General features: G+C 48.9%; 1 protein-coding gene across 9 annotated transcripts in view; it reads left to right on the top strand.

The window, feature by feature from the left end:
• Nucleotides 1-26383, top strand: part of LOC132468221 (intermembrane lipid transfer protein VPS13B-like) — a 325476-nt gene that overhangs the window by 57807 nt on the left and 241286 nt on the right. For 8 of the 9 annotated variants that reach the window (XR_009528182.1, XM_060065938.1, XM_060065939.1 and 5 more), the window contains exons 17-19: nucleotides 8108-8292; nucleotides 23265-23399; nucleotides 24088-24267. Coding sequence is in view for 8 of the 9 variants with exons in the window: in XM_060065938.1 (XP_059921921.1) it covers nucleotides 8108-8292; nucleotides 23265-23399; nucleotides 24088-24267 (500 nt within the window). In the remaining variant the exon portion in view is untranslated. Of the gene's footprint in view, nucleotides 1-8107; nucleotides 8293-23264; nucleotides 23400-24087; nucleotides 24268-25128; nucleotides 25290-26383 lie in introns of those variants that run through there. The other variant, XM_060065943.1, reaches the window with a different exon arrangement.

The following is a 26383-nucleotide window of genomic DNA, read 5'->3' as shown; positions in this document are numbered from 1 at the left end:
TAGTACTGTATGGAGATGACATGGTTGTAATTATTCAGTAACTCACATTTCAGGCTCCGCTGGAGCCCTGATAGCGGACGCAGGAGCAGCTGGAGATGTTTTCCCTCCCCGCTGAAAGACTCTATTAAAGCCCAGACCGGTCGACCGAGGACTCCCAGTAGGAGGGAGGGAAAACAGTGGGAAATGGGGAAGGACAGGAGGATTATCAGCTCTGGGTGGATTATCATCAACTGTCCCTTTCACCTCTCTCATTCCTCACCAGCTCTGACAAGATATGGGGGCTGAACTCCCCCGGTGACGCTGTGCAGAACCACCGTGCTCGGGCATTCTTTTGGTTTCCTTGCGTTTCACAAGTTCCATTGGGTTAATACATCTCTTTTAAAAATAACCACATTCTCTTCCAATGACCTGTACTTGGACATGTATCGACTGTGTGTCAGTCAGGGCTGAGAAAACACTGCAGTGAAGGTATGCGGCAGGGCTGATGAGATATTGGATCGGCGGTCCCTGGGCAGAGGTTGCTTATGTATGTGTGGCCATATATGGAACCGCAGGTCCTTCACACAGCTGGACACACTGGACCGCAGCAGGAAGACACACACACACACACACACACACACACACACACACACACACACACACACACACACACACACACACACACACACACACACACACACCCCTTGATGTGTTTTCCTTTAACGCCTGATGGACCACATCATTGCCATTTTAGCGCCTAGCGGTTTGCAGCTGTCTGCGCAACTTGATTAAAACATTTATTTTAGTAATCCCTGTGTAATGAACGCTTCTCCTGAGAACAGATTGTGTGTGTGTGTGTGTGTGTGTGTGTGTGTGTGAGTATCCGTGTGTTTTTATATGGAGAATTTACTTCTTCGAAGAGTGCGAGCTGTTCAGGACCGATGATTGAGAAATGCACACATGGGCCACCTTTGACCCCAAGTGCACTGCGAAAGTCAGAGTTCTCTATACAAATTCTAAAACTCTGCCTTCTATCTAAACTCCCAACCCTGTCTGACATCGTCAGCAAGGGCACAGAGCCATTGAGAATTTTTGACCAACTCAGCATATGAATACTTTTGGGGAAATAATTCAACTAAAACTCCACAAGATGTGTTCTTTATAAAATGACCCTGTATAGGAAACCTGTTTCGTCATCCTGGTTTCTATGATTGTGAAGGCAATTTTGCTGACACCACGGCCAGGATTTCTCTATCATTGGCTCCTCTGTGGCATTAATTATAGTATTCCTTGAGCCAGTATCTTGTTCCAATGAAACTAGACGGAACAAGTGGCTTGTAGGAAAGTGCAAAGCGGAAGGCGGAGATATATGAAATCCGAAGGTGCGATCCGTTTTTCGCCGTGAGGTGGTTGCTTCAGATGCAAGTCTTAATTTCAAACCGACCAAAACATGCAGTGATTCCGGCTAATTGATCTTAATTTGTATCTAAAAGTGAAGTGACATGTTAACGGCGTCCCTCCCAAGACGGCCAGCGAGGTGTTATTGTTCGGCGTGGAGAGCCGGCCACGCTGATTTACTGCGTGTGTTTCTTCAAGGCATTTTAAAAGCAGCTTTTGGACTTTTCAGTTTTTTTACGACGAGGCTTTGGGAGACACTGCAGAGGGTCTTTTGTAGCGAGATAAAAGAGGCCAGCACGGAGCAGCCTATAACTCAGTGTGGTTATTTGGAGGGGGGAGTCACTGACCTTAGCTTTGGGAGATGGGGAATTCTACAATCCCTCAAATCAATCTGCACCAGAGAGGGGGAGAGTGGGCAGGGGGTGGAGGCTGTCAATTGATGCCCTTCCCTCTACTTCTAGGGATTTTTTTCCCCCCTCTCGAGATGTCCTACAAAAGGATAAGGCAGAGGCGGGGTGTTTTGGAGTACATTTTGAGAATGTTTGTATTGGTTAATTAAGGAGAAGAGTGTGACAGTGAAGGATTTGTAGAACCTTTTCCAGATAAGCTATCTCTGGTCCCAAGACGGTGGCTATCTATTCCATCTATTGGACAAATATGTCACAAAATAATGGACGACTTGTTGTCGACTTTGTAAATAAGTGCAGATAAGTAGAATAAACACAAGAGAAAGTACCAATTTTGTGGTAGCCGTCATAGCCTACTTTTCTTTTGTTATTATTTTTTTCTCTTTTTTTTCTGTTTTACCTATATTATCTGCTTGAGCACTTCCATTATGTTTGTTCAGTTAGAAACCTGTTTTTCAGTGCATTTGGAACTTTTTGTTCAACTGCCATTATGGACAAAATCCACCTGTGTCAGATGTGTCTTTCTCTGTCTTTCTCTCTTTCCCTAGCTGTGTCTCTCCTTCTTTCACTTTCCCTAGCTGTTCTCTCCCTCTGTTTTACTTTCTCTAGCTTGTTCTCTCCCACTTTCTCTTTCACTAGCTTCTTCTCTCCCACTCTTTTTCTACCTCTTTTTTTTCTCCAGCTCTCTCATCCTCGCGTTCTCTTACTCTTTCTCTAGCTCTCTACCTCCCTTTCAATCTCTCTCTGTCTCCCTCCCTCTCTCTCTCCGTGTCCCTCTCCCTCTCTAGTTTATTGACGGGTGCAACACCTTGTTGCTGCACATCACCCATCATCGACCGGGGCCGACCCTGCCGGTCCCGGCATTATTTGGAAATAGTGAGTGAATTCAGCGTCAGGACTGTACAGGATATGAGTAATACCAAGAAAGAAAAGTCTCTCCAAAATGGCCCCAGGTTTCAAGCTTTGCATTTTGGGACACTGTGTAAACCATTAAAGCCAGCTGCTCCCGGTGATATTCCTCCGGTCGTGGCAAGGTGCTGATTTTAAAAGAATAAGCCGCTGTTCCTGGGGCCACACGTGTTCTGGAGGCCCCAGAGTCCCGGCATAAAAGTTGACCTCACGCCAGCTTTTCTATTTAGTTCCTGCGCTGGGTGCATATGCTTCAGAGGGAACACACACGCACACAGATATATATAAATATATATGCGCGCACAACCAGGCCGACAAAGATACACGTACACATACATGCCTGTGTCACTTGTGTGTGTACAGACACACACGCCGACCGCACTCCTGTTTTAATTAGGCCACATGTATTTTAGTCCTTGCAAGTACTGTGACCGGCCAGCTTTGCCATTTCTGAAGTTGAACTGGAATTTTTCCAGATACCGATGTCGGGGTGTGGCAGCCGGCCTCTTAATCCCTGCACCTTTGTTCGTCTCCAAAACTATCTTTTATTTACTGCATTTCTGAAGTGTTAATGCATTGCATTGTGTTATTTAAACCATTCCTCTTTATTGTGATACTTTTCCTTTATTTTGTCAGATACACAGGCAGACACACAGACACACACACGTGCGTGAGCGCACATACAACACATGCACACTGTGGCTAATTATTCTTAAATTATAGGTTGTTAGACTAGGTTGGTGGCTGGCACGCCCGCCAGAGCTGCCCAGGCATGATTACTGCTTCCAACTGTGGTCTGGCCCAGCAATCTTCTGCTTGCATGTGTGTGTGCTCGTGCATGGACAGTGTTCTAAACCCAATGCAATTGGCTTCTGTGTGTGTGTGTGTGTGTGTGTGTGTGTGTGTGTGTGTGTGTGTGTGTGAGTGTGTCTTTTGAGGTACGGACCGATTTGAGTGCGTGCGTGACATGTATTTTGGTGTGTTACGGTATGTGTCTGTTGCCCCTGTAAAGCAGCGATCGCAGTGCGAGCCCCAGCTGTATTTGTCTAAATATAGACTTGACCACAGGCACATCAGACCAACTGATTAGCCTGAGAACCAGCGGTCCAAATGGGTCTCATCTAAAAGGCTATAGTTTGGATTTTCCCAGTGGTTTGAACAGAGTTCCTGCTCTTGATCAATCTCCTCACAACAAAGTCAACCTCTTAATTTAGATGCTTGTTCATGACCTCTATTTACGTGCTACTGTTTTACTACTGTACTCCCACTGCACCGCTACTGTTGTTTATACACTCTAACAAGTTGTGTGCATCCGCATGCAAAAATTACAGTGAAGACATGGCAGGCAGCTAAACGCAGATAACCTTGTAGGCCGGTCCTGAACAAGGTCTATTCGAGGAACCTGCTTATATGTTTACCATCTGCCAGTTTATCGGTAAGGCTCATCACTGAAGCCCAAAGTCTCGGACGCGGGATAATGTTTTAGCGTTTTCACATCCAAAAAGGACAACAGAGTAATATCTGAGGCGAGCTAAAACACAAAGCCCCACTAAGTTCGTGCTCTGTGTACTTTGCGGCAGTAAAACAATCAAAATGTATTCTGTGTATGCTTTGGGCATAAGTGTACCTTTTGTATAACGTTTTTTCAGCCCTGAATAGAGTCTCACAATGTATGCCGGCCTCCGGGGCCCAGCTACCAGTAGTAAAGTCGGGGCAACCGCCGGTTAATCTGTCTTGTCTAATTGACTGTAGTAGCAAGCCGGTCAGCCAACTGGCTATTGCTGGCGTGGGTTTTAACCCTCCATCACTCAGTCACAGCGGCAGCAAGGGACAGCTTGGGAAATGAGGCCTAATGTTGTTGAAATTCACCAGAGGAAAACATTGTTGCTCCTTGAAATTGAAACACCTAATTTTTCATTGCTCTCAAACTAATTTAGAGGTTCTGCGAGCGGGCCTCCCGGCGGCCCCCGTGTTTTAATGAAAAACTGATTGACTCCGAGGACCCCTGTGAGGTCAGACCCCGCCTTTGGATAGATTCAGCCAATCGCAGGTCTAGGAGAGCGGCTTCTGGAGCTGACGAGCTGGACTGGGCCTGCTTACCGTAGTTCCCGTTCACCGAGGGCAGCATTATGTTTTAATTGGTCCGGCTCCCAGCGGTACCGACTTCATTTGTAACATGGACTCTCCATGTGGAAGGTTAAGGAGCCGTGCCTGTGTTTTCAGTTATTTGTTCCTCCGTTACTGCGGAACGCTGCACACAAACCCTTTTACGCTACAACTTGGCATAAAATACAATCCATAGTCGCGTCATCATTTATACCAGAGCAGCGTTTAACTAATGCATTAAACACGTCTTCTCAAGGCACATTCCCTGCCTCTTTCCGTCATGCCTGCGGGGGGAGACTGGTAGCGGCGCTTGCCAGAAAGCTGCTTACCATCCCGCGCTGTGGGAAAACACTGAGTCGTGCCAGCCGTTTAATAAAACCCCACACAAGTGTCTGGATGTCCCCGCGTCCCCCAGCACCGCATCCCCCCCCCCGCCGCCTTACTCGGAGCGCCCTAACGAGCGGTCCTGCTTCTCATTTAGCTCCCAGTACCAGTTGTTGTTCGCGATGAATTGGGGAGTAATATAATAAAAACAGGTGCATAATTAAAAGTTTTAGACGACCGCATGCACATGACGGCCCTCCTGAAAAGCCGTAAACAGCGGAATAAGCCAACAAACTTTCATCCTCTGCCAGTGTTGCCATTGAAGTGGCCGTTCCCAGCACATTTGCTTTGCACATGGATACATTGTTGTTCCCAGGCCCCCTTTTGTTGAGAAGCGGCCGGTTGCTTGACTACATGCACTGGCTTGTGCACGTCGGGCAACTGCACGCACGCACATTTGCGCGCAAGCGCACAGACACATTTGCGCGCAAGCGCACACATTTGCACACACGCATGCACGCACGCACGCACGCACGCACACATATACACACACACACACACACGTACACACACACACACACACACACACATTTGTGCGTACACACACACGCACGCACGCGCACACACACACACACACAGAAACACACTTACGCGTGCGTACACACACACACAGACACTTTTGCACACACATGGGCATGCAGGTTGTGTGGGTAGCATGCAGCTGTAATTATATTGTTAAATGGAGGGGCATGGGATGCAGTTGTTGGCAGTGGTACCTCATGCATCTCATGCTGCCAGGGAATTTAAAATGTATACATTACACTGTCAAGGTAAACCCATTGAACCTGATGGGGTTGCAATATCTTATTATGCTTTTTCTCTCTTTGTCCCCCTCATGTTCCAACCTACCTCTACATTTTACCCTTTTCCCTCCTCTCCCCTCTCTGCCTATGGAAATCCCCCCCCCGAGCCATCAGGCAGTTAAGCATACTTGGCCTGTGTGGAGCAGGCAGCTCATGTCGACGCCACCCAGTAGTAGAAGAAAGGGAAAGATAAAGAGAAGGAGAGAGAGAGGCCCTCGGAGAGCGAGAGAGAGAGAGAATGAGAGAGAGGGACTTGGGGAGCGAAGGTGGGTGGGGTGTGAAGCTGGGGACTTAAACGATTGCAGAGCCGCAGAATGGTGGATGGGGTGGCAGGGTGCAGACCCACCATAACGTAGCCCCATCTCCGAACTGGGCACCACAGCCTGCCGCGGTGCATGTGCGATGAAATGGGCTGCGACCCACGTTCCTGAAGCACCGTAGCCACCGCGAGAATTAGTCACGGTTCTGCTATGCACAGGACAAGGTACTGCCCGCGCTTCCATTACGATATGCAGTCCAGAGCGGGCCCTCACACAAGCCAATGTCCACAAGCGTTCACAGAGAGAAAGGGAGAGAATGGAGATGTGTATCTATGCACGTGGCACTGCCAGCCCTCAGAAACCTGGCCGGAGGAAACACAGAGAGAGGAAACCGCAGGATAGGAACCAAAAGGGCTTGTTTTGCAGTGTTTGGACCAGGCTCCCTAGGTGTTTTTCCACAGAAGAGAGGTTGTTGGGGACACAGTGGATGGGAGAACGGGGAGGGGGGGGCAGTGGTGGCAAGGGGCATGAAGGGAACAGAAGATGATGGATAAAGAAAAGGCTTGAAGTTCCTGGACACATCAGCCCTGGCTGATGTGAGTGTGTGTTTCTGTGGCTCACACATGGCCTTGCGTGTTGGATTCCTCTCCCTTCTTTTGTTGTGTGTGTGTGTGTGGGTCACAGTTGAGGGATTCCCTCCTCCTGGGTGATGTCATGGACAGGGTGCTCTGAACTGCCAGCTGTCAGTGTCAAGCACAGGAGCCATGACTTCACAGTCTGGAGACCAAGGGGCTCCTAAGGCCTCATTCAGGGTTTTGATGAGCTGTGTGTGTGTGTGTGTGTGTGTGTGTGTGTGTGTGTGTGTGTGTGTGTGTGTGTGTGTGTGTGTGTGTGTGTGTGTGTGTGTGTGTGTGTGTGTGTGTGTGTGTGTGTGTGATTGGTTCTTGAGTAAGTGGAGAGAGGGAGTCGGTGAAAAGGATACGAGAAAATGGGCTGAACAATTGATTGAAAAAAAAGACAAAAAATGAAAAAGTTCTTCAACGTGTGTGCACCCATGCACGTCAGGTGATAAATGAGCATGCGGTCCGTTGAGATTCTGATGGACATAGGCCTGGAGGACCCTTTACTGTTACCTCATCTACCCCTGTCCCCCAAAATGCTGCTGAGCCCATCAGCCTGTCTCCAACACACACACACACACACACACACACACACACACACACACACACACACACACACACACACACACACCCATCGCCGGTCAGTACCTCGAGACACCCCCTGACACACACACTCACCGAAACTCTCTCCTCTCAGTTGTGAGGAACACTTGCTCTCCCACACACAGGCCCGGAGACGGATGGAAGGGTAAATGTGTGTGGATTCCTCCCAGTGTCGGGTTCCTGGGCTCTGCACCTCTTCACATAAATCATCATCACAGCGCAGACGCAGGCGATACGTGAGCGGGGGAGGCCATAGGGCGCCTACCTGCCAAGTAACCAAGGAAGGCTTGTCCCTCAAGCTCCCCGCGCCTTTCATTGAAATGATCCAACGTGCACTTATCTGCCCCAACCTCTGTGTTTTGCTGTGCTATGGACGGATCCTTGGAAGATCCGAACAGTTCAGCTATCCGCCAGTGTCCGTTTACTCCCCTTCTCTTTCGACCCACGTGTAAGGTCTTTTATTTTTTTGATAATGCCATCGCAACTTTCCTTGCGCTCATTCATTTTGCATTACACAAGCCTATCTCTGCCTATGTATCTAGGTTCCCTCGGCCTGTCCATGAGTGTGCTCATCTTTTAATCCAAACCCTGAATCTCTTCCCTTGTTTTCCCTTCCCCTCCCCCCTTCTCCCGGCCAGGACCAAGAGGTCTCCGGTGCCCACCACGGAGTGTATCTTTGAGCTCCCCCACTTCGCGGTGCAGGCCACCATGGCCCAGGCCCTGCTGCTGCAGGCGCTGTGCCAGAGCTGGACCCACAGCCTGGGCAACGGGACCCCGCAGGCGCTCAGCGAGGGTCTTCTCCAGCAGGTTTTCAGAGCACCAGGTAGGTCTCCATACAGTGTGTCCCCATGTCTATGTTTTCATTGGGTTAAGGGGGGGGGGGTCGGGTGGGTCAGTCAGTGAGTAGTGGCACAAATCAGACTTTAGAATAATAATAATCGGAAGAACGTGGCGATTCATTTTTATTTCGCTTTGTTTATCTTCGGACCAATTGTGTCAGGGATCTGTTGGAGCGTACTTGGAAACAAAACATCCTGTCCGGAAAGCAATGCTTGTAATCCATTCTCAGCAAAGAGTTTCTCTTTCTCCGTAACTCAACAATGCACAACCCCCACTGTACAGTTGTTGGTTCCCTGCACAGGCCCTGTTCCGTCTTCACACAGAAGTTCTGCTATAAAATTTGACTACTGGGTCCAAGTGTAGTCATAGAGCAGCACATTGTTCAATCACTGAAGAGAATGAGACAAGGACGCTGGCTTGGCTGAGGCCTAACACAGATTGGAACACACCATCCGCCAGCCATCTTTGGAAGAGTGCCGTTGTCTGGGGGGAGGATATCACAGGGTTTGTGTGTCTGTGTTCATAATAACGATTTTTTTTTCCCAACCTCTCCATAGGTACTCAACTATTCATAGTATCTTACTTCACATGCAGCTGAAACCTTTAAGAACATTATTCCAAACGGTAGAAGCATGTGCCATTTAACAGTCTAGTGCGTGCTTTTGAGCCATGTATGCTTTGCATCAAGTAGCAAACTCAATCATACATTTCATCTGTTCCCTCTTACTATATACTTTTAGATGTTATTGCAGTCATCAACATGGTTGTTTTATGGCGAACTCTTTTTCTTTGCATAAATTACATTTACTATGTTTGATTTTTTGTTTAGGTCTACATAAAGTCAAGCTTGTTCCTCTGTACCAATAACTTGTCAGTGTTGATATACGGACCTGGTTGGACCATAAAGAGATTGGCCTCAGTTATGAGAAGGTTTACAGTTGTTTCTCGTGGCTCTGCGCGTTGCGTGCCAACTTTTTCCTTTAGGACAACCCGGCAGCACTACGAGAGCAACGGGGAAGCATTGGCAGCAAAATGACCTACATATCCCCGCTCTGGGGCACAGGCTAATTGCAAACATTTCAAACATGGTCGGGTGTTTGTGATACACTTTCACATGCACCCACGCGACGACATACACTCGCACAAACATGGCCCTCAGCAGGGGGTAGGGGGGCTTCCAGCCGAGGGAAATTAACTCAAGCTTTTTTTACGCTTCATGTCGCCACCGATGGTTGAACGGTCAAATAATAAAATTTGCCCCTTGTTAAAGACTTGAAGGGGGGAGGCTGTGTTCAATAAAACGGTAGCGTTTCTCATGACGGGAGCATCTGGCCTGTCCTCCAGAAGGCCCAGGGATTTTCCAACTCATTAGGATCATGTTGTTGGGGAGGCAGTCAACATTTAACTTCCCCTCCCGCCCCAGCCCCCGGCCAAGCCAACACGGCTACCTTTTTTTGGCTTCTCCGCGGCCGCCAAATCTATGAAAGTGGTCTCCCGTGGAGCAAAGTCAAATATTCCTCTCCACTCGCTCCCCCCCCCCCCCCCCCCCCCCCCCCCCCCCCTCTCTCTGCTCTTGGAAGGCCCTGTGAACAGCAGCAATGGAGAGAAACTCTTCTGGCACGAAGAGCTGCCCGCACTGGCGGGCTGGAGCCAGACAGCAGGGTGGAGTGATGCTGGGGGTTTTCGCCAGTCGTGTATAGAAGGATGGGGAAGAGGTGATGTGTCGTGGAAGGGCCAGAGAGGAAAAAAGACTAAGAGAAGGGAAAAAAGGCAGAGATACTTCCTATGATACAACCAAAAATGCGGCTTGGGCTGTGTTATGTTTTGGAATTATGGCATTGCTCATAAGCCTCTCGAAAGATGTTCGCCTTCCTGTATCAATCTTGAACACGATCGTGTACTTCAGAGCAGAAGAGGTATGGAGTAAAAAGGTAATGATGGGAATGGAGGTCCGCACCCTGCACACCCACTTTAACCACATCGCATAGTTCTGGTTCTTGTGGTTGTGTCCACGCCGGCACGTCATGATGAGGGCCGTGGCTCACTTATTCCTGCTGGCTCTCGGCCCTCGCAATCGCTCCTGGCCATTCCCGATCGCCCCTGGCTCTCCCCTCCCTTACTCTTACCCTTCCCTTTTCCTGTCGTTCTCGCTCTGTACTTTCCCCCCCTCTGCCGTAAAGCCCACTAAAGTCCCTGCTTCTTATTGAGATGTCTTCAAAGTCGATGGATATTAAACGCCGGGGCTACATTGGGGTAATAAGTTTAACTGGCAACAGTTTGCCGGCCCGCAGGCATAGTGAAACGTTTTGGCCGATTCGGAGGTGGTCGCTCTACTACGCCCTCCGGTGTGACTTATTGGCCCACTCACTGCCACCGTTCCTGGCTATAAGTGTGGCTTGGAGCGCTCAGATCTGGAGCCAATGAGAGGGCAGTACCTTGACGTGCTTGGGAGTAGTGCGACACTGACCGCAATACATAACAACCGGTCCATTCTGTGGATTAAACTCTTTTTTGTAGGAAAACACGCAAACAGAAAAGCGCGCACACATGCAGCACATACACGCCAAAGAACCGTGGAGCTGAGCAGTCAACATGGCGCACACGCACGATTTGGCTGGCTATGAACATGTGCGTTCCCTCAGTGCTCTCTCGTCATCCCTCCCTCGGCTCTCCCTCCCCGTTTGATGTTGAGAAGGGGGGCGGGTGGCCGTTTCAATACTAAAAGGTGTTTCATATCGAGGTCTAGCTGATAGCACAGATGGTCAGTGTCCTTCGCGGGGGAGACACTCGTGACTGCCCCTGCCATTCCCCTCTCCAGAGGAACCGTCCAAGCAGTTCAACGTGGAGGAGAGAAAGAACGCAAATAATGGAAGCAAGGAAAGAAAAGGGGGAAAAAAAAATCCCTTTTATAAAACCCTTTTTAATCTCAAGGTATTGACAGGCTGTTTGAAAAACATATTGGAACTAATCTCATGTTTTTTTTTTTGTTTTCCCTCTCTTTCTTTCTCTCTGCTTTCCTTGGACGGGTGGACTTGGATAAAAGCAGTGTTTGGAGTTAAAGTCATTGCAGCTGACTGGAACTGATGGTCGCTATGGGCTGAGGGGCCCTCTCTCTCTCTCTCTCTCGTGCGCACTCTCCCTCTCTTTCTCTCTCTAGTGCACACTCTCCCTCTCTTGTGCACTCTCTCTCTCTCTCTCGCTGTAGAACGATTCAGTGGCAGCTACATCACAGACACCAGGGCGCGCACACACACACACACACACACACACACACACACACACACACACACACACACACACACACACACACACACACACACACACACACACACACACACACACACAACAGACACACACACATGAAGAAAGGCAGCCGTGTTTTGGCAGGGCTTGACGGGGGCCGATTGAGTGAAATCTGAAAACAAACCGTAAAATCTTATTTTCCCCCTGCCGAGTCAGACGCAGTCAGCCCCGCTGCCGTTAGCGCCGCAGCTCGGCTTGTCACGCAACCGTCTGACGGCGGGCAGCGCGCGGCCTGTAGCCCCGCGTGGCTGCAGTTAGCGGGGCCTGACGGGAGCGCTCCAGAGGCTCCTCCTGTGGTATGGTATAAATCCAGGTTCTGCCCTCCCTCCCTCCTTCCCTCCGTCCTTCAGAAGAGCTTCCAACAGTGTTGTGTTTTATTGGTTGGCGTTCGACAGACAACAGCATGTCAAACTTAATGCGTCTGGTTGTCTCATGAAAATGTAGAAAATGGACCGTTTGTGGGCGTGTCTGTCTGGTGTTCGGTGGGTGTGTGGGGGGAGTGTTGGAGAGCTCACTGCAAGGACTGTGATGTCTGCCTAGCGCTGCTCTCAGACCACTTCCAACCTCAGAGACCTCACTGCAGGGACCGTTATGTCTGCCTAGCGCTGTTCATAGACCACTGCTAACCTCGGCCCCAGCTCGTCACTGACCTCCCACACTCTGGCTCCGTCTACATGGTGCTGTGTGTGTGTGTGTGTGTGTGCAGAAGTTTCTTCCAGAAAAACATTAAATTGTCAGAGGTTTTCTTCCCATCAATCAAACGTCATTTAGACTTTAGGAGTCCCTGAAGCATTGTCGAATGCTTCCAAGTGTGTGTGTGTGTGTGTATGTGCATTTGCATGTGTGCGTGCGTTTGTGCTTGCTTCCGTCTGAATGCGGGGCGGTCTATCTCTGGAGCGCACATACATTTCATCCCATGGTCATCTTCTCCCTTTGACGATAGCTTTATTGGATTTTGATTCATTCCACCTCCCCCCAACCCCCTTTCCCCACTGACCTAAACAGTATTGCCACAGTCTTTTAATTTTAAAAGTGGAATTTATAACTCGCCATGAAGTGATGTCCCACAAAGTGCTCCTAAACCTACAGATGGTCCTCTGGCTGGGAGAGAGAGAGAGAGAGAGAGAGAAACACAGCCGTTTTGTCTCGTTGTGCTGTAAATATCACCCAAGACAGGCGGAAGATGTTAAGAGAGGGAGTGTTTGTGTATGAGTTATTTTGTCTGTCGGCGTGTGCATATGTATTTGACTATGTTAGGAGTCCACAGTGTGTGTGTGTGTGTGTGTGTGTGTGTGTGTGTGTGTGTGTGTGTGTGTGTGTGTGTGTGTGTGTGTGTGTGTGTGTGTGTGTGTGTGTGTGTGTGTGTGTTAAAACAGAAGTTGTCCGCCTCCGGTCGCAGCCTGGGACCCGTGACATTGCAGTAAACCCTCCAGATGACATACAGAGAGGCAGAGATCCACCAGATTTAGAGCCACTGCAGACAACTCATTAAAAAAGATGGATGATTTTGGTCCGTCAAGTCCTTTCAAACTTGGCCAGCGGTGGAAATGCCTCCCTGCCTGTTTTTTCCTTTGTAAATCAACTTGCATCTTCTTAATCATTGCCGGCCATTGTAAGAACTTCTCAATGAACTGAGAAGTCCTGGCTACGAACAGTCCTGAGGAGAATTGTTCCAGACGTACCAAAACTTTCATCAAAGCTCACTTATCCACGTCATCAAATGGTTTTATTTTATTTTAATCATGCACACCCAGCTCCTATGCCCATCTGTAAGCATTATACTAATCGTTTTTGGTTCTATCCAAGAGGGAAGGCAACCAGGCCACGGTGTCTAGTGTGTCCTTGTTTTGTGGTTTCAGGTAGTTTAGCTCAGGATATCCTCAGATGGGAAAGTGGTCAGTGGTGTAGGTCGATCAGTCGAGGCCAGCTGAGCGGCTCCAGATGACTGGTTGATATATGATCTGTGACAAAACATATGTGACCGAAGCTGAGAAAATAGGCAGGGCCAAGCAGGATGTAAGAGTAGGAACAAAGGGAGACAATGAAATAAATGAATGGGTGAAATTGAAATAAGCGCAATGAGGACATTTGAAGAAATGTATGTTCATGGAGCAGGGGTCGGTATGGACGGAGTCACCTCAGCGACTGAAGTGGTATATGCTCTCCGCATTTCCTAGAAGCACCCATGACAGCTAATTAAGTGTTGGGTTTAACACTCACACAGGCACACAAAATATGCCAGCCCCCAACCCTTGTTACCAGGTCAGGTATGTGCATGACGACTACCAATGTTGATTCCTAAACTCTCGTTATATGATCCCATTTAAGGCAAGCGATTAGTGAGAATGTTTGGATACAGAGAGCTTATGCTCTCATTGCAGAACGACTAGAAGGATTGTGGACAATAATAGTCCAGGACTTGTGCTCACACTCATGACTATATCGTTATTAAAACAAGTCTTTGCTTTCACAAGTTCCCCCTGCAGCTTGTCCCCGTCTGGGATGGAATGGTGTGTGTCAGTGTGTCAGTGTGTATGTGTGTGTGTGTGTGTGTATGGGGGGGGGGGCTTTAAGATGGGAAAAAAGGACAGATCAAGGTTACGTCAGCTGCACTTGTTAATACCTTTCTTCTTCTTGATGTTTCCCTTTGTTCTGAAACGAATGGCATTTCTTATGGTACCTTGTCAACAATGTTTTTTATACTCTTTTGCCAAAAAAGGGCATTGAAGGCAAGGCCGGTTGAGGTCTCTGTGATCAGGCTACCTTCAGGACCCCAACTCTGACGCAAATCCCCCTGTGGGGGCCTGGATGCGGTAAAGGTCCATAATTGCTCACTGTTATTGCAGGATGGAAAAAAAGTGAAGGGTCCGTTTTCATTTCACTCCCTCACCACAGAAAGACGACGCCTAGTGTGTTTTACTCTCTAAGCTGTCTGGTCCCTGAGTGCACTCGTCTATCTTTTCCTGGTTTCACCTCTTCCACTTCCCTTTCCCTGTCTTTCACCAAGAACCAGCTGTTGGTAGCCGATTCCGGTACAGGACGTCTTGCCACCGCTTCCCCATCTGTAGATGTTGGCTCACTTTCCGCCTTGCGCACCAACCTTAATGCCCCCGATCTATTATTCAAGACAAGCTGAGGGAATGGGCGTCCGTGCCTTGTCACGTAACGGGCTCCTACACTCGCCACATGAAGAGCATGCTGATGCACTGTTTGACTGTTCCATGGGGAAAACAGACGCAAGAGAGGGACCCGGCTTTCTCTCTTTCATGATCCATATTTGTCATGGATTTTAGTAGAGAGATTAGGAGTTTAATGGAAACCCTAAGATGTCTGTTTCAATGCGGCCTGGCCTCAATACAGAGTGCGTCTTTGAAGAGGTAACTTATTGGTTGGAAAATAATTGATGCCTGCCTGGCTGTCAAGATCATGGTTTGACATCAGGGCACACAAAGAGAGAGAGAGCGATGGAGAGAGAAAAAGAGGAAGGGCTTTTCATCCAGTCCCAAGCTTATTTTTGACATTAAAAACGCGTTGTGTCAGCATCAGAGAAGCGAGAGATAAATCTCGGATGGAACTTGAGACGGCGCTTGTCAATGAAAACTTCAGCGGGCCGCAGACGGCCCCCGCGCTCTGCCCCCGGTGGATGGTGATGATGTTTTAAGTCAATCCAGACTCCAGCGGGGGCCTTCCTCTTCTCTCTTGTCTCCCTGACGCTCCTTTTCTGTGCTTTCACCGTCTCTCTCTACAGTCGGAGGCTAATGAGAGAAGCCATGGGAGTATATGGAAAACAGACGTTAGTGGTACCGTGTTATTCCTGCTTTTGGACATGAGAGTATGTACCTTTTTTTTTTTTTGGAGGCGGTCGTCTAAGTTGAGAGATGTACAGGGAATTTGAGTCGCAGGTTGCGCGTGTCCATTACATACAACCATTGTCATGGGGGGACATCATCCTGCTTGTGTCTTCCTGTCCTCCCTGATTTCCCACACTCTCTCGGCACAGGGTGGCCTGTAAGAAAGGTCTACTGGAGGTACTGAATGGACACGTTTTCTTTCATAGGATGTAATGCCGTGATTGGAGCTTCAGGGCGTGTTTATCAAGTTTTTTATTCAAGTGTTTATAATGCAATGGAACATCAGCACACACAACTACAATTTTCACCAGCACCTTTTTAGAATACAATTAAATTTTACATTATTTTGACATTAAATCCTTGTATCTCGACTTTAGAATTTGGAGTATTCAAGTGGTTTATCCTTATTAAAACAAATAACAATTTTGACTCCAGTACTTTCAAACCTAATCAACCAAATGATTCAGCCACCTCCCCTTTAAAGTTGGGAAACAGCGGTTAGGTAGACAGAGAGCAAGGATGTTGACACATAGATTATGAATTGCAGTACACCCTTCGATTGCCCTGTTCGACACACTGCATCAGTGGGGGAAGCGAAAAAGCTTCTTGACACTTTTAAGTGAATGATGATCACCAGTAACTCTTCAAAGGGCAGAGCTTCACTGGAGCATATAACGAGATGTAAGCAGAACTCTGCGTCTGCGGCCTCCACACCGCACTAGACCAGGCCCACGCTAAACACCATTAACAGCGTTGATCAATGAGGGCTCCTCCCAACACACGCTTGTATGTATTGGGTTTAGGCAGTGTCTTCCTGGTAGGGGCTGGCTCCATGCTGGGAAGCACCAGGGCTAATGGAGTCGGGAACGAGCCAGGGGCCTGACGGAGCAAATAGCTCTGTGTCACACAGGCTGCACGTTTTCCCCCAGGAGCTCCCCTTGAAGTGACTGCCACACACACACACACACACACAAACACACACACACACACACACACACACACACACACACACACACACACACACACACACACACACACACACACACACACACACACACACACACACACACACACACACACAGTCAAACACAGGGCCTTTAAACTAGGACATAAATATTGATCTCAGGGGATTCATGATAAACAAAACCCATCCCTTTTCCCAGCAAAGTTTATTTATTTTGTCACTGAAGGAAAGCGGGCTGTGTGTGCATGCATATGTGCGTGTGTGTGCGTGAACGATACAGTGGGACCGTGGTAATCCGAATGGGAGGAGAGGGGGGTTTGTGTCCCGGCGTGGCGGGGTCTGGTTTAGCGTCATTAGCTGCGGTCTGTTGTGCTGAGCGCCTCTCTCGTGGTAGAACCACACTGGCATCCCTCCCTGGCTGCCGCTTCAAAGCCCAAACACCCCTGGTTCTGATGCTAACCAAATGTGTCAGGGAAGCATTAGGGCCGAGGCTCTAGGAGATTGAGGGGCAGGCCCTCTCATGCAGAACCGTGTTTTAATGGCCTATCTCACCACTGCTTAATCTCCCGCCCTCACAAGTGGCAACATGGGAATCCCGTGCGTCAGCTACACTTTTTACTCTCTCCCCAACGCCCTCTCTAATTCTCTCTCTCTCTCTCTGCCTCTCTCTCGGTTTTACTGCTTCAAATTTTTGGAGCTCATGGAGCACGTTAGAATATACACTACTACTATGCTACAAATCCTTTCATTTAGTTTCTTTCATTGTCTCTCTCTCTCTCTCGCTCTCCCTCTCTTCCTGTCTCCTCATCTATCTCTCCTTCCTCACCGTCGCGCACACAACACCCCTGCCGGGGTCCATTAGTGTTGTCCAAATTGCTTCCGCATGAGAACTCCTTAATTGTGGTAATTCGGTGGCAGAGTAAAACTCCGGGCTTCCAATGAGAACATGTGTCACTGCTTTAGCGGCCAGACACAAAGACATAAAGGCAGGCAGCACCTGGAGGCTGGCGGTAATCTTTGATAATCGGACCCCCCAACCTCCAGTGCCACCGGCGGCAGCCACACGTTCTTCACCCAGGACCCTCAGCAGGCAACCGATACTTCCATACCTCCCACCGCTCTCATTTCTACCCAGGAAGCTGGGAGCTGCCTGGCTGTGTAGTCTCACATGAAAGCAGGAGATTTCAACATCCCTGCCCACCACAGAGTTATGTTCCCCAGCCATTACTCTTGGATTAGCAACTTGTGGCTGCACGATTGTGGGTGTTTGAGGCTGTGGCTATTTGGAAGTGGATATTTGACATTGTTTTGCCAATATTGGCCTCCGTTGCACTTACAATGCAATGTTTAATACTCAATCACATGTTGATCTGGTTTTGAAATGACTGAGTGCAATTTTGCTCACACAATGTGTGACAGGGACGCAATGTGCCAGAGCAGTTCTTGGGGTGTTGTGGTCCTCGTTGGTGTTGAGTTTTGTTGCTGTGTTGACAGCAGTCTGGGCCTGATGTGGACAGATAGCTGCCCAATCACCACCAACATCAACCCCCCTCCTGATCCCAAGTCTCCCAGTATGAAAGCAGACAGAAGCTACTCTAAATCTAACGGATGGAAATACGCCTACTTAATGCCTGCTGCTCAAATGCCCTCCTGACTGGGGACTCTTATTGTTTCTGCATGAGCACTTAATGGCCCAGTTGGCTGCCTTTCTGCCTTGCCTGCGACCTCTCAACAGTTGGCCAACTCACTGATGTGACTTCATTGCCAGTCCAACCTCTGTGCTCCTTCTCGTCTCTCTATGTGCCTACAGATTGGTAACCATTAACTCTCTCTCTGTCTTCCCCAGTCCCCCTGTTGTCCTGTCTTTCCGTCAGCCCTCTAGCTGGTAGGGGGCAGCGTGCCAGGGCTTCTAGTTATGGTACCTCAGCGTCCTCTCCTCTCAGGGATAGACAGTTGCAGGTTCTGCATCACCACTGAATGGCTGGGCCGGCTGGCTGCTTTCACACAGTGAAGGAAACCTTCTGCCATTCTCTCGCTTCATCTCACACAGACTTCATGGTTCCCGTGTGAATAGCCAGGAGCCCGTTTGCTGCTGAAAGAACCCAACCACACTTAAGTCTTATCCATGGCTAAGCCTCCTCGCAGTGGCATTAAACATGATCACTGTGCAAAAGGTCTGTTATTTCTGATGTATAACCACAGCTCTTTTAATGAAACCTAGGCCAATGCAAACACTGAGCTCCTTGTTTTAGAATTGGGGCTGACCAGGTCCAGAGCTGCAGACTTTCCCATACCATTCCTCAAAGGAATGAGAGCAGAACATGCTGGAATGTGCAAAACATGGCTTTCAACTACACAGATGTCCTGTAAAACACTCATATACGCTCGCCCATGCACTCTCTCTCACACGCACACGCTCACGCACACATCCCCAAACCGTGTGACACAAACACACACACACACATGAACCGTGACTCATACAGACACACACACACATACACACAAACCGTGTCTCACACACGCACACACTTATTCCGTGTCACATACACACATAAACCGTGGCGCACACACACACAAACCGTGTCACATACACACATGCAGAGACACATGGACACAAATTACCCAACTATTGAGGAATGCAGTTTGGTGCAGAAATGTTGTGTCCACATCCCCTGGCAGATTAATCAGCACAACCGTTTCTTGTCGTCCATTTATTTGAGTCTTACTTGCTTTTCTTTCTGTTATTATTCCATCATGTCGCCATTCGCTTCTCAGTATTTTCTTTCCCTTCCCCTCTCGCTCTCTCTCCCTCCCTCTCTCTGGGCGTTTGAGATGGTAAATCCAGCTGCTGCTGGGTGCCCTCAGAGTGTTTGATGAAGTGCCTTAGCCTCTGGCCCCCAGCTGTGTGTTTATGTACTCCCTGCACCTGCCTAAGCTCGACCAATAACGGCACTGTGTGACACACACATACATACACACATATACACACGCACACACACACACACACACACACACAAACACATACACAAACACACACACACACACACACACACACACTCATGTCTATGACAAGCATTCATAGTCTTTCATACCCATACATGCTGCACACAAACACGTAACCATATAAATAATCCTACAGCCACTGAAAATACAAACCTGAACCTGGATTCTGCCACCATCCAATTGCCACAAACGAAAAGCCTGTGTATGCACATGCACATAAGCTTGCATGTGTGTATGCATGCGTGTGTGTGTGTTTTCCCCTTCCTGTGCACCCCACTTTTATAGGCCGACAGCTGGGCAAAGCATTGACCAGGGCTTCCCCCTTAAGCAGGTGCACCCTGCCCTCGGATGTCTATGGGGGCAAAGCGGGCCGTGTTACAGTTCTACCCGCTGCGCTGCTTATCAAAGGGGAACACGCTCCCAGGGAACAGCCTCTTGTCATGTTCCAGATTGCGGCGCTCTTCTAACATCTTCATCTCTCCCAGTGTAAATGAAGGGGCTCCGGGGAGCTGTTGGGGATTTTGTTGAAACACAATCAACTGCTGTTGATTTTTCTGCCGGAGGTTTCTCTTTTTGCAACTTAAGGACGGCTGTGAAAGAGGACGACGAGCTCACTGAGTGTCAGCGCTGATAGAAGGAGGGCCGCCTCCTTCCCCCTGGTCCGTCACAGGCCCTCGTCGTTTTGTAGGGCTTTATTAAATGACTGTGTTTAATCATTAGAGTGTAGCCCGTCCGCAATCAGTGCTCCACAATATACGTCGCCGTCCTTCTCCGTCCCGTTTTTCTTTGAAGCGTTCCTATGTTTATTCAGGTAGGTCGTTTCACTAACCCTAGAGCCCCCCCCCTCGCCCCCCTCGCCCCCCCCTTTGGTGAGTGAAAAGAGAGAGTGAACTGAAAAAGCTTACACAAGTCGGCCTCCCTGCAGATGGCCATTATTGTAACTCAACTCTCCTGAACAGGCTTCAGCTGTGAAATCCCATTCATCTGGTAGACACGCAAAATGAGATATGGTTCAGACTGGAGAGAGAGGGACAGCGTTAGAAACATTCAATAACAGCCTGGTTTCTTGAATGGAGAATCATGAGGCAGGTACACTCGTTGAGGGCGACACCAATACTAGGCTAGGGTCCACCGAGAGGGCTTTTAACAAAAACCTGGCCGCCAGATGGGGGCTGGCTTGGTCATTTGGTCTCCGGCCTGAAGTGCTTTCAGCAGCCTCTGGTCTCCCATGTCCGACACACACGGAGGGAAACTGTGGACGGAGCCACTGGTATGCAGCTCCGCAGACGTTGCTATTGCATTTGACCCACAGAAAGACAGATTAAGTGGCAGGCGGAGAGACAGAAGGAGAGCAATTTGAACCCCCCCATCTTCCTTCTATGCTGTGAGAGGAGTCCGTCTCCCCCCCCCCCCCAAGACTGCAGGTGAAGAGGTTCCTGGGCAATTTGTCTGATGATGAGGGGAAGGGAAGTCGGCAGTTAAGGGAAAGTTCGAGGAGAAATCCCATCTCTTTCCTCGTGCTCCCCTCCCCCGCACCCCCCCTGTCCAGACTCAAGCAATTTTTGCAATTGCCCATAATTCTCCTGTTATTTCTTTCTGCTTCCAACCTGTGCCTTCCGATTTGCCTTGTTACCTTGTAATAATGATCTTATTAAGATTACACAAACACGGGGAACAAACACCTTCTTTACTCCCAGTGCTCCCAGGCTAAGATCTTTTGATAAGCTCAAAACAAGGAGAAGGACTTCCACACTGGAGGAGGAGGAAGGGGTAAAGTAGGGAGCTGCAGTGGTCAGAGATTAGACGTGTTTAGGGAAGAAGTCCACAAAGATGGTGGAGGATGACAAGTAAAAAGGAAGGGGGGAGTAGAAAGGAGGGCAGTGGGAAGAGGACCTGCTGGGCCAAGCGTGAGAGGAAGAGGAGGATGAAAGCCTGGAGGCCTGACCTGTCTCTGCTGTTTAAAACCCCACACCAGAAATCTAGAGTGCTGGCTGTGTTCCATAGCGGTGAACTGGACATCCTCCAGCACGCAGCCTGTTTCTCTCTCTCTGGTAGCTCAGGCCGACTTTGCCTTATTAATACAATACCTCCAAACGCACCGGCAGCTATTAGATCACTGGCCTAGTAAAACACTAAAATCCGATTCTCCTCGCTCCTAGCCTCGGTTTAATGGAGGATTTTTGTTTTGCCTCCCTGGCTTTCTTTGTCTTCTTGTCATTCTTTTTTCTTTCCTCGTTGTCTTTTTTCGCTTTCTTCTTCTATCTTGCTAAATACTCCCTCTCCCTGCTGTTCCCGCATCTCTCAGTACATCTTACATTCCCGTATGCTTGGACGGGATTTATTGGATCAGGGCAGGAAAAAAACAAAAAACAGATACATCACCATGTTGTAAACCCTGTGAATATGCGAGGTAGCGTGGACCCTCGTAGCCATTTCATGTAACAGTCTGTCTCTGTGGGAGTCTGGGGTGGGATTATTCTGAGAAGCGAGGCCCTTTGCTGGAGCAGGTGATGCAAGAGTTTGATGTGAATCCCGCGGACGGTGCCGGTTGACGGGAAGAATGCTTCACGGGAGGGAGACCTCCTCCTTCCACCGTCAACGAGAGGGGTAATGGGAAGAAAAAAGACCATATAAAAATAAAACCTGAAACATCCTGAAACCTTCCCCCCTCTCGCCCGGTCTTTCTTCCCTCCCTCTCTCGCTCTTTTGAAATATCCTCTCCCCATAGAAATAACATTGACATATCATAAAGGCCGATATGTAATCCACCCCCCCACCGAAGTGCAAACACTCCCGTCCTGGAAAGATGGCCAACCGAATGTTGTTCCACATTAGTCCGCCATTAGCTGAGGGGGATGGTGGTAGTGGGGGGTGGGGGGGTGTATGAGGTAACAGTAGTGTTTAGTGAGTCACGGGTTGACACAGAGTTAGAAACGGGAGTATGCATTATTGGAAATAGTTTTGGAAAGATATATCCTTTATATCGCTCTGTTACTCATGCTCCTAATAGTCCTGCTGTTCAGCTCAAGGGTTTGAGTCGCAAAGCCCAAATGGATTTACCTCAGCAACCTGTCGAGTGGGAGACAAAGGGCTCGACATTTTAAGGTGCCTTATCTTTTATTTGCATAATTTCTAACCACCTTTTTTTTGGTAATATGATTATGTAAGGATTTTTTTTTCTTCTTCTGTAATTCTATCTTGAAGTGTAATGGTTTTCTTTTGAGAGAGAACACAGCTGGTATTAAATGTTTCCTTTCAAAATGCATACACTTTAGTTTGTCTTCATTGTTGTGTGCTTTAGTTTGTCTTCATGGTTAAGCATCTCCCCGGTCACATTAATATAACAATTATCCAGGTTTTTGCTTTAAGGGGGGGCGATCGGGTGGTTTTGACAGCTTTTCCACGGGTATGTACAATTGTTTGAAAGGTCACAGGTTGAGAACTGAGGTGTGGCAAGGGGTTTATGTTAAAAAGAGAGGCAGAGGTGGCTCTTTTGAAAATCCGAACACCCCCCCCCCCCCCCCCCCCCCCCACCGCCCACCCGTTCAAGGCTAACCCTGAACCCAACGGACATATCCAGCAATCCCAGGCCGTAGCACATTTTACCAGACACACACACACCCACTAGGGGAAGCCTGGACGTGGCGGGCAGCACCTGGTTTCTCAGGCCTTCAGGAGTGTGCGCGCGAGGTGGGAAGAAAAGGGGTCAAGAACAATTAAAGGCCAATCGAGTGTTAAACAGAACCACGGCAGCGGCGTTTAAACCCGCCGTGCTGGACTTCATTTTCACGTTTTTCCATTTTTTTTTCTCTCTCTTTTTCCTTTTTTTATGAGGTGTGAAATCTCGGAGCCCTTCGCCGACGCTGGAGTGCTCGGTCCAGAACGTGGAGCTGAAGCTGTGCAGCCGTGCGACGGTGAAATGCGCCTCGGGAACCGTGGGAGCTGTAAAAGTGTGCGCCAGGACTCCAGGTGTGTGCAGCTGTGCCCTGTTAAACTTTACGGCCTGCGGAGGAGGCAGAGAGTGAGAAAGTCCGGCCAGACTCCTCATCTTCTCATCTTTTGCTCTCTCTCTCTCGCTCGCTCTCTCTCTCTCACTTTCTCCCTCTCTCTCTCCCTCCCTCCCTCCCTCCCTCCCCGCCTCTTTCTTCATGCACACTCTCTGGTGGGCTTCTCTCACTTCCCCCCCCCTTCCAAAACCCCATTCTGGATTCCCCCACACATCTGTGATTCGGTCAGTGGTGTCTCCTGCGACGCTGTCATTGGGACTTGGCCATCTCTGTTCCTTGGCAGCAGAACGGCAGGTCCCTGTCCCAGCAGCAATCTGTGTTATTTGTGCTTGAGTCATACAGCGGATAGTTAGGGACCAACTATATTGTCTACACTCTTTCATTCTGATTCACCAAAATGTATGTTTACTACATGGGTCATCCAAGTTAATTGAGGAAGTGGGTTTGTTCCTCCAGTTTCAGAAAGCCTATTTTTCCACTCAAACTGAACCTGTTTAGCCATACTGGATGGTCACATAGAATTATCTTCCTCAGTTATCCTCTCTGTTACGCTCCGAGCCGCAAGTTAAAAAGTTCCTCATAAAGGGAAATGAGCCAAGTCAGTACAAGGCGTCATTGCTCACTGTAGTCTCGGGCTTCTTCCCACTCAGGGTCGGAAGAGGGGTCCAAGGAGAAGCTGGTTCCCCTGATCCAGGGCCCGTCCGACACCAGGGAGCTCCACACCAGCCGCTGGCTCAACGAGATCCGCAAGCCCGAGTCCCTGCTGGCCCCGGACCTCCTGGCCTTCTCTGTGCAGGTTCCCCTGCAGGGCGACGACTGCCGGAACTCAGGTAAGGGGGAATCCACTAGTCAGAAGAGGCTTTTATCCTCTCTACTCTACAGCAGGTGTGCTATTTTCTCAATGACTCTTACGAAATTGACCGATCTTTTCTTTTTTTTGTCTTTATGATACATCGTTTCTCTGTTAGCACTTTGTTTGTTTACCTGGCTCTACTTGTGTCGCTAGGCATCCCTTATCCTCGATGTTCGACCGTTTCAGATCAGATGCAGAGCAGATGTTTTGATTTGTGACAGAAACATCTCCTGTCCAAATAGGGCTTGTACATCACAATGCAGCACGGGATTCTGTTGACTAAATGTATCCCCCCCCAACTCCTAACCTAGGCTGAAGAATACTTTGTTTTACCCTGTCCTGAATTTTGACACACAAAAATCTTTACTTCCTACAAAAATCCCTATTTCATCGCACATTGCCATCGCAACTGGGTTCCATTGCACATGCTCCAGTACCATAAACCCCTGTCATGTTTTTTCCGCATTGCTCTACTGTCGCTCCGTGCCACGCTTAATGAGGTCTGTTTGTTTAGCAAAAGCCGATAAGCGCTTTCCACCTTGCTGTCCCTCCCGCAGTATTGCCAACGTGGTCGCTCCAAAGGCTGCGGTGCTTTACTAACAGCCATCAGTCTATGTCACCGCTGGCCTGAGCCAACACCAGCCTCGCGGAGGGCAGCTAACCACCACTGGACGGCTTGGTGCCGTAGGCTTCACCCCCTACAGATCCGTGTATGGGTCTCATGTCCCTGGGACACAGATCCCCATCCTGGCAGTAGCGGCTGCCTCTTGTGCTGCAGGAGTTCTGTGTATACAAACGATGAATTCCATTCAATGTCACAGATGTTGTTTTTTTTCAGAAGAAATGTGGACGATCTCTGAAGCTCTGGATTGATATAGTGTCCTGGCCTCATGAATACCAAATACCTCTGTCTTAATCCAGCTATGTGCTCACCCGCGGTGCTCCTCTCCTATAAGCTCTTCTGGTCACAGATACAATGATGTGGTCATTGCTGGCCTCCCCTGGTGGACCCCCCCCCCCAGAGACTTCTCTGATTAGAGAATTTGACAGCAAGATTGATCCCCCCCCCCCCCCCCCACACCCAACCCCAAGCTCGCTGACAGCTGTACAAAAAAATAACAGCTTGAAAAGTGAGCCTCCTCAAAGTGCACTGTGGGATGTAATCCCAGTAGCCTGAGGCCAACATCTTCCACCCTGCACCCCCAACCTCAACCCCAGGTTTCATTGCATGCAGGAATACATGGGAGAGCACTGTAAACCAATAGGCCTCCAGTATTAGTCTTCAGAGTTAGCTCCACCGACACCACTGTACATCACGTTTAATATGGACCTGTGGAAATTCAGTGTGCAGCCCTGACCTTAACGCGAAAAGCTTGGCTTAGTATCACGTCAGCCAACAAACCTTGAAAAGCATCAGGGCTGAGACAGAGACGGAGTGCGAAGGGATAGGACGCGAGCTGCACGCTAAGTAGGAACACGCTAAGAAGATAAGCAATGCTTTGTGACGACTGGATTTGAGTGGTCACCCCTTACCAGAAACTCAATCATAGCTGGATATGTCTCCGTCAATGGCTGTCGAGTGGACGGAAAACAGAACAATGAGCGTTGTGGTCTCTGCGATATTTGAACATAAATACATTAAAAATATATATATTAATAAATAAAAAAATCTGACGCTGAGCGGTCTCCCTTACTCCAGGGTGTCAGCGTCGATGGATGTTTTGAGGAACCCCTGGTAAATGCTTAGTACGTAGTCTCAGACTATTACCTTGATTTAGTGCTCCCATTATTTCAGCAAAGCAATGGCTCATAAAATATTTTTTTTGGAATATTAAAAAAACGATTTTGAACACAATCCAGAGAATCAAGATGGACATGTGTGTCTGCGTATGCATGCGTGCGTGAGCGTGTGTGTGTGGACGTTCAGAGGGATACGAAGGAGCTGTATGGGTGGATGACTCCCAGAAGCACTGAGTATATCTCCAGCAGATGTGGTGCAGCGGAGGCCTGCTCTCCTTCTCATCGCCGCCCCACGCCACTCTGTCTCTTCTCTCCTCCGGCCTGCCTCTGTTTTTAATAGCCTTCGTGCCATT

This window comes from Gadus macrocephalus, chromosome 11, assembly GCF_031168955.1.
Source record: "Gadus macrocephalus chromosome 11, ASM3116895v1".
Lineage (NCBI taxonomy): Eukaryota > Metazoa > Chordata > Actinopteri > Gadiformes > Gadidae > Gadus > Gadus macrocephalus.
This window is presented reverse-complemented; position numbering and strand designations above follow the sequence as displayed.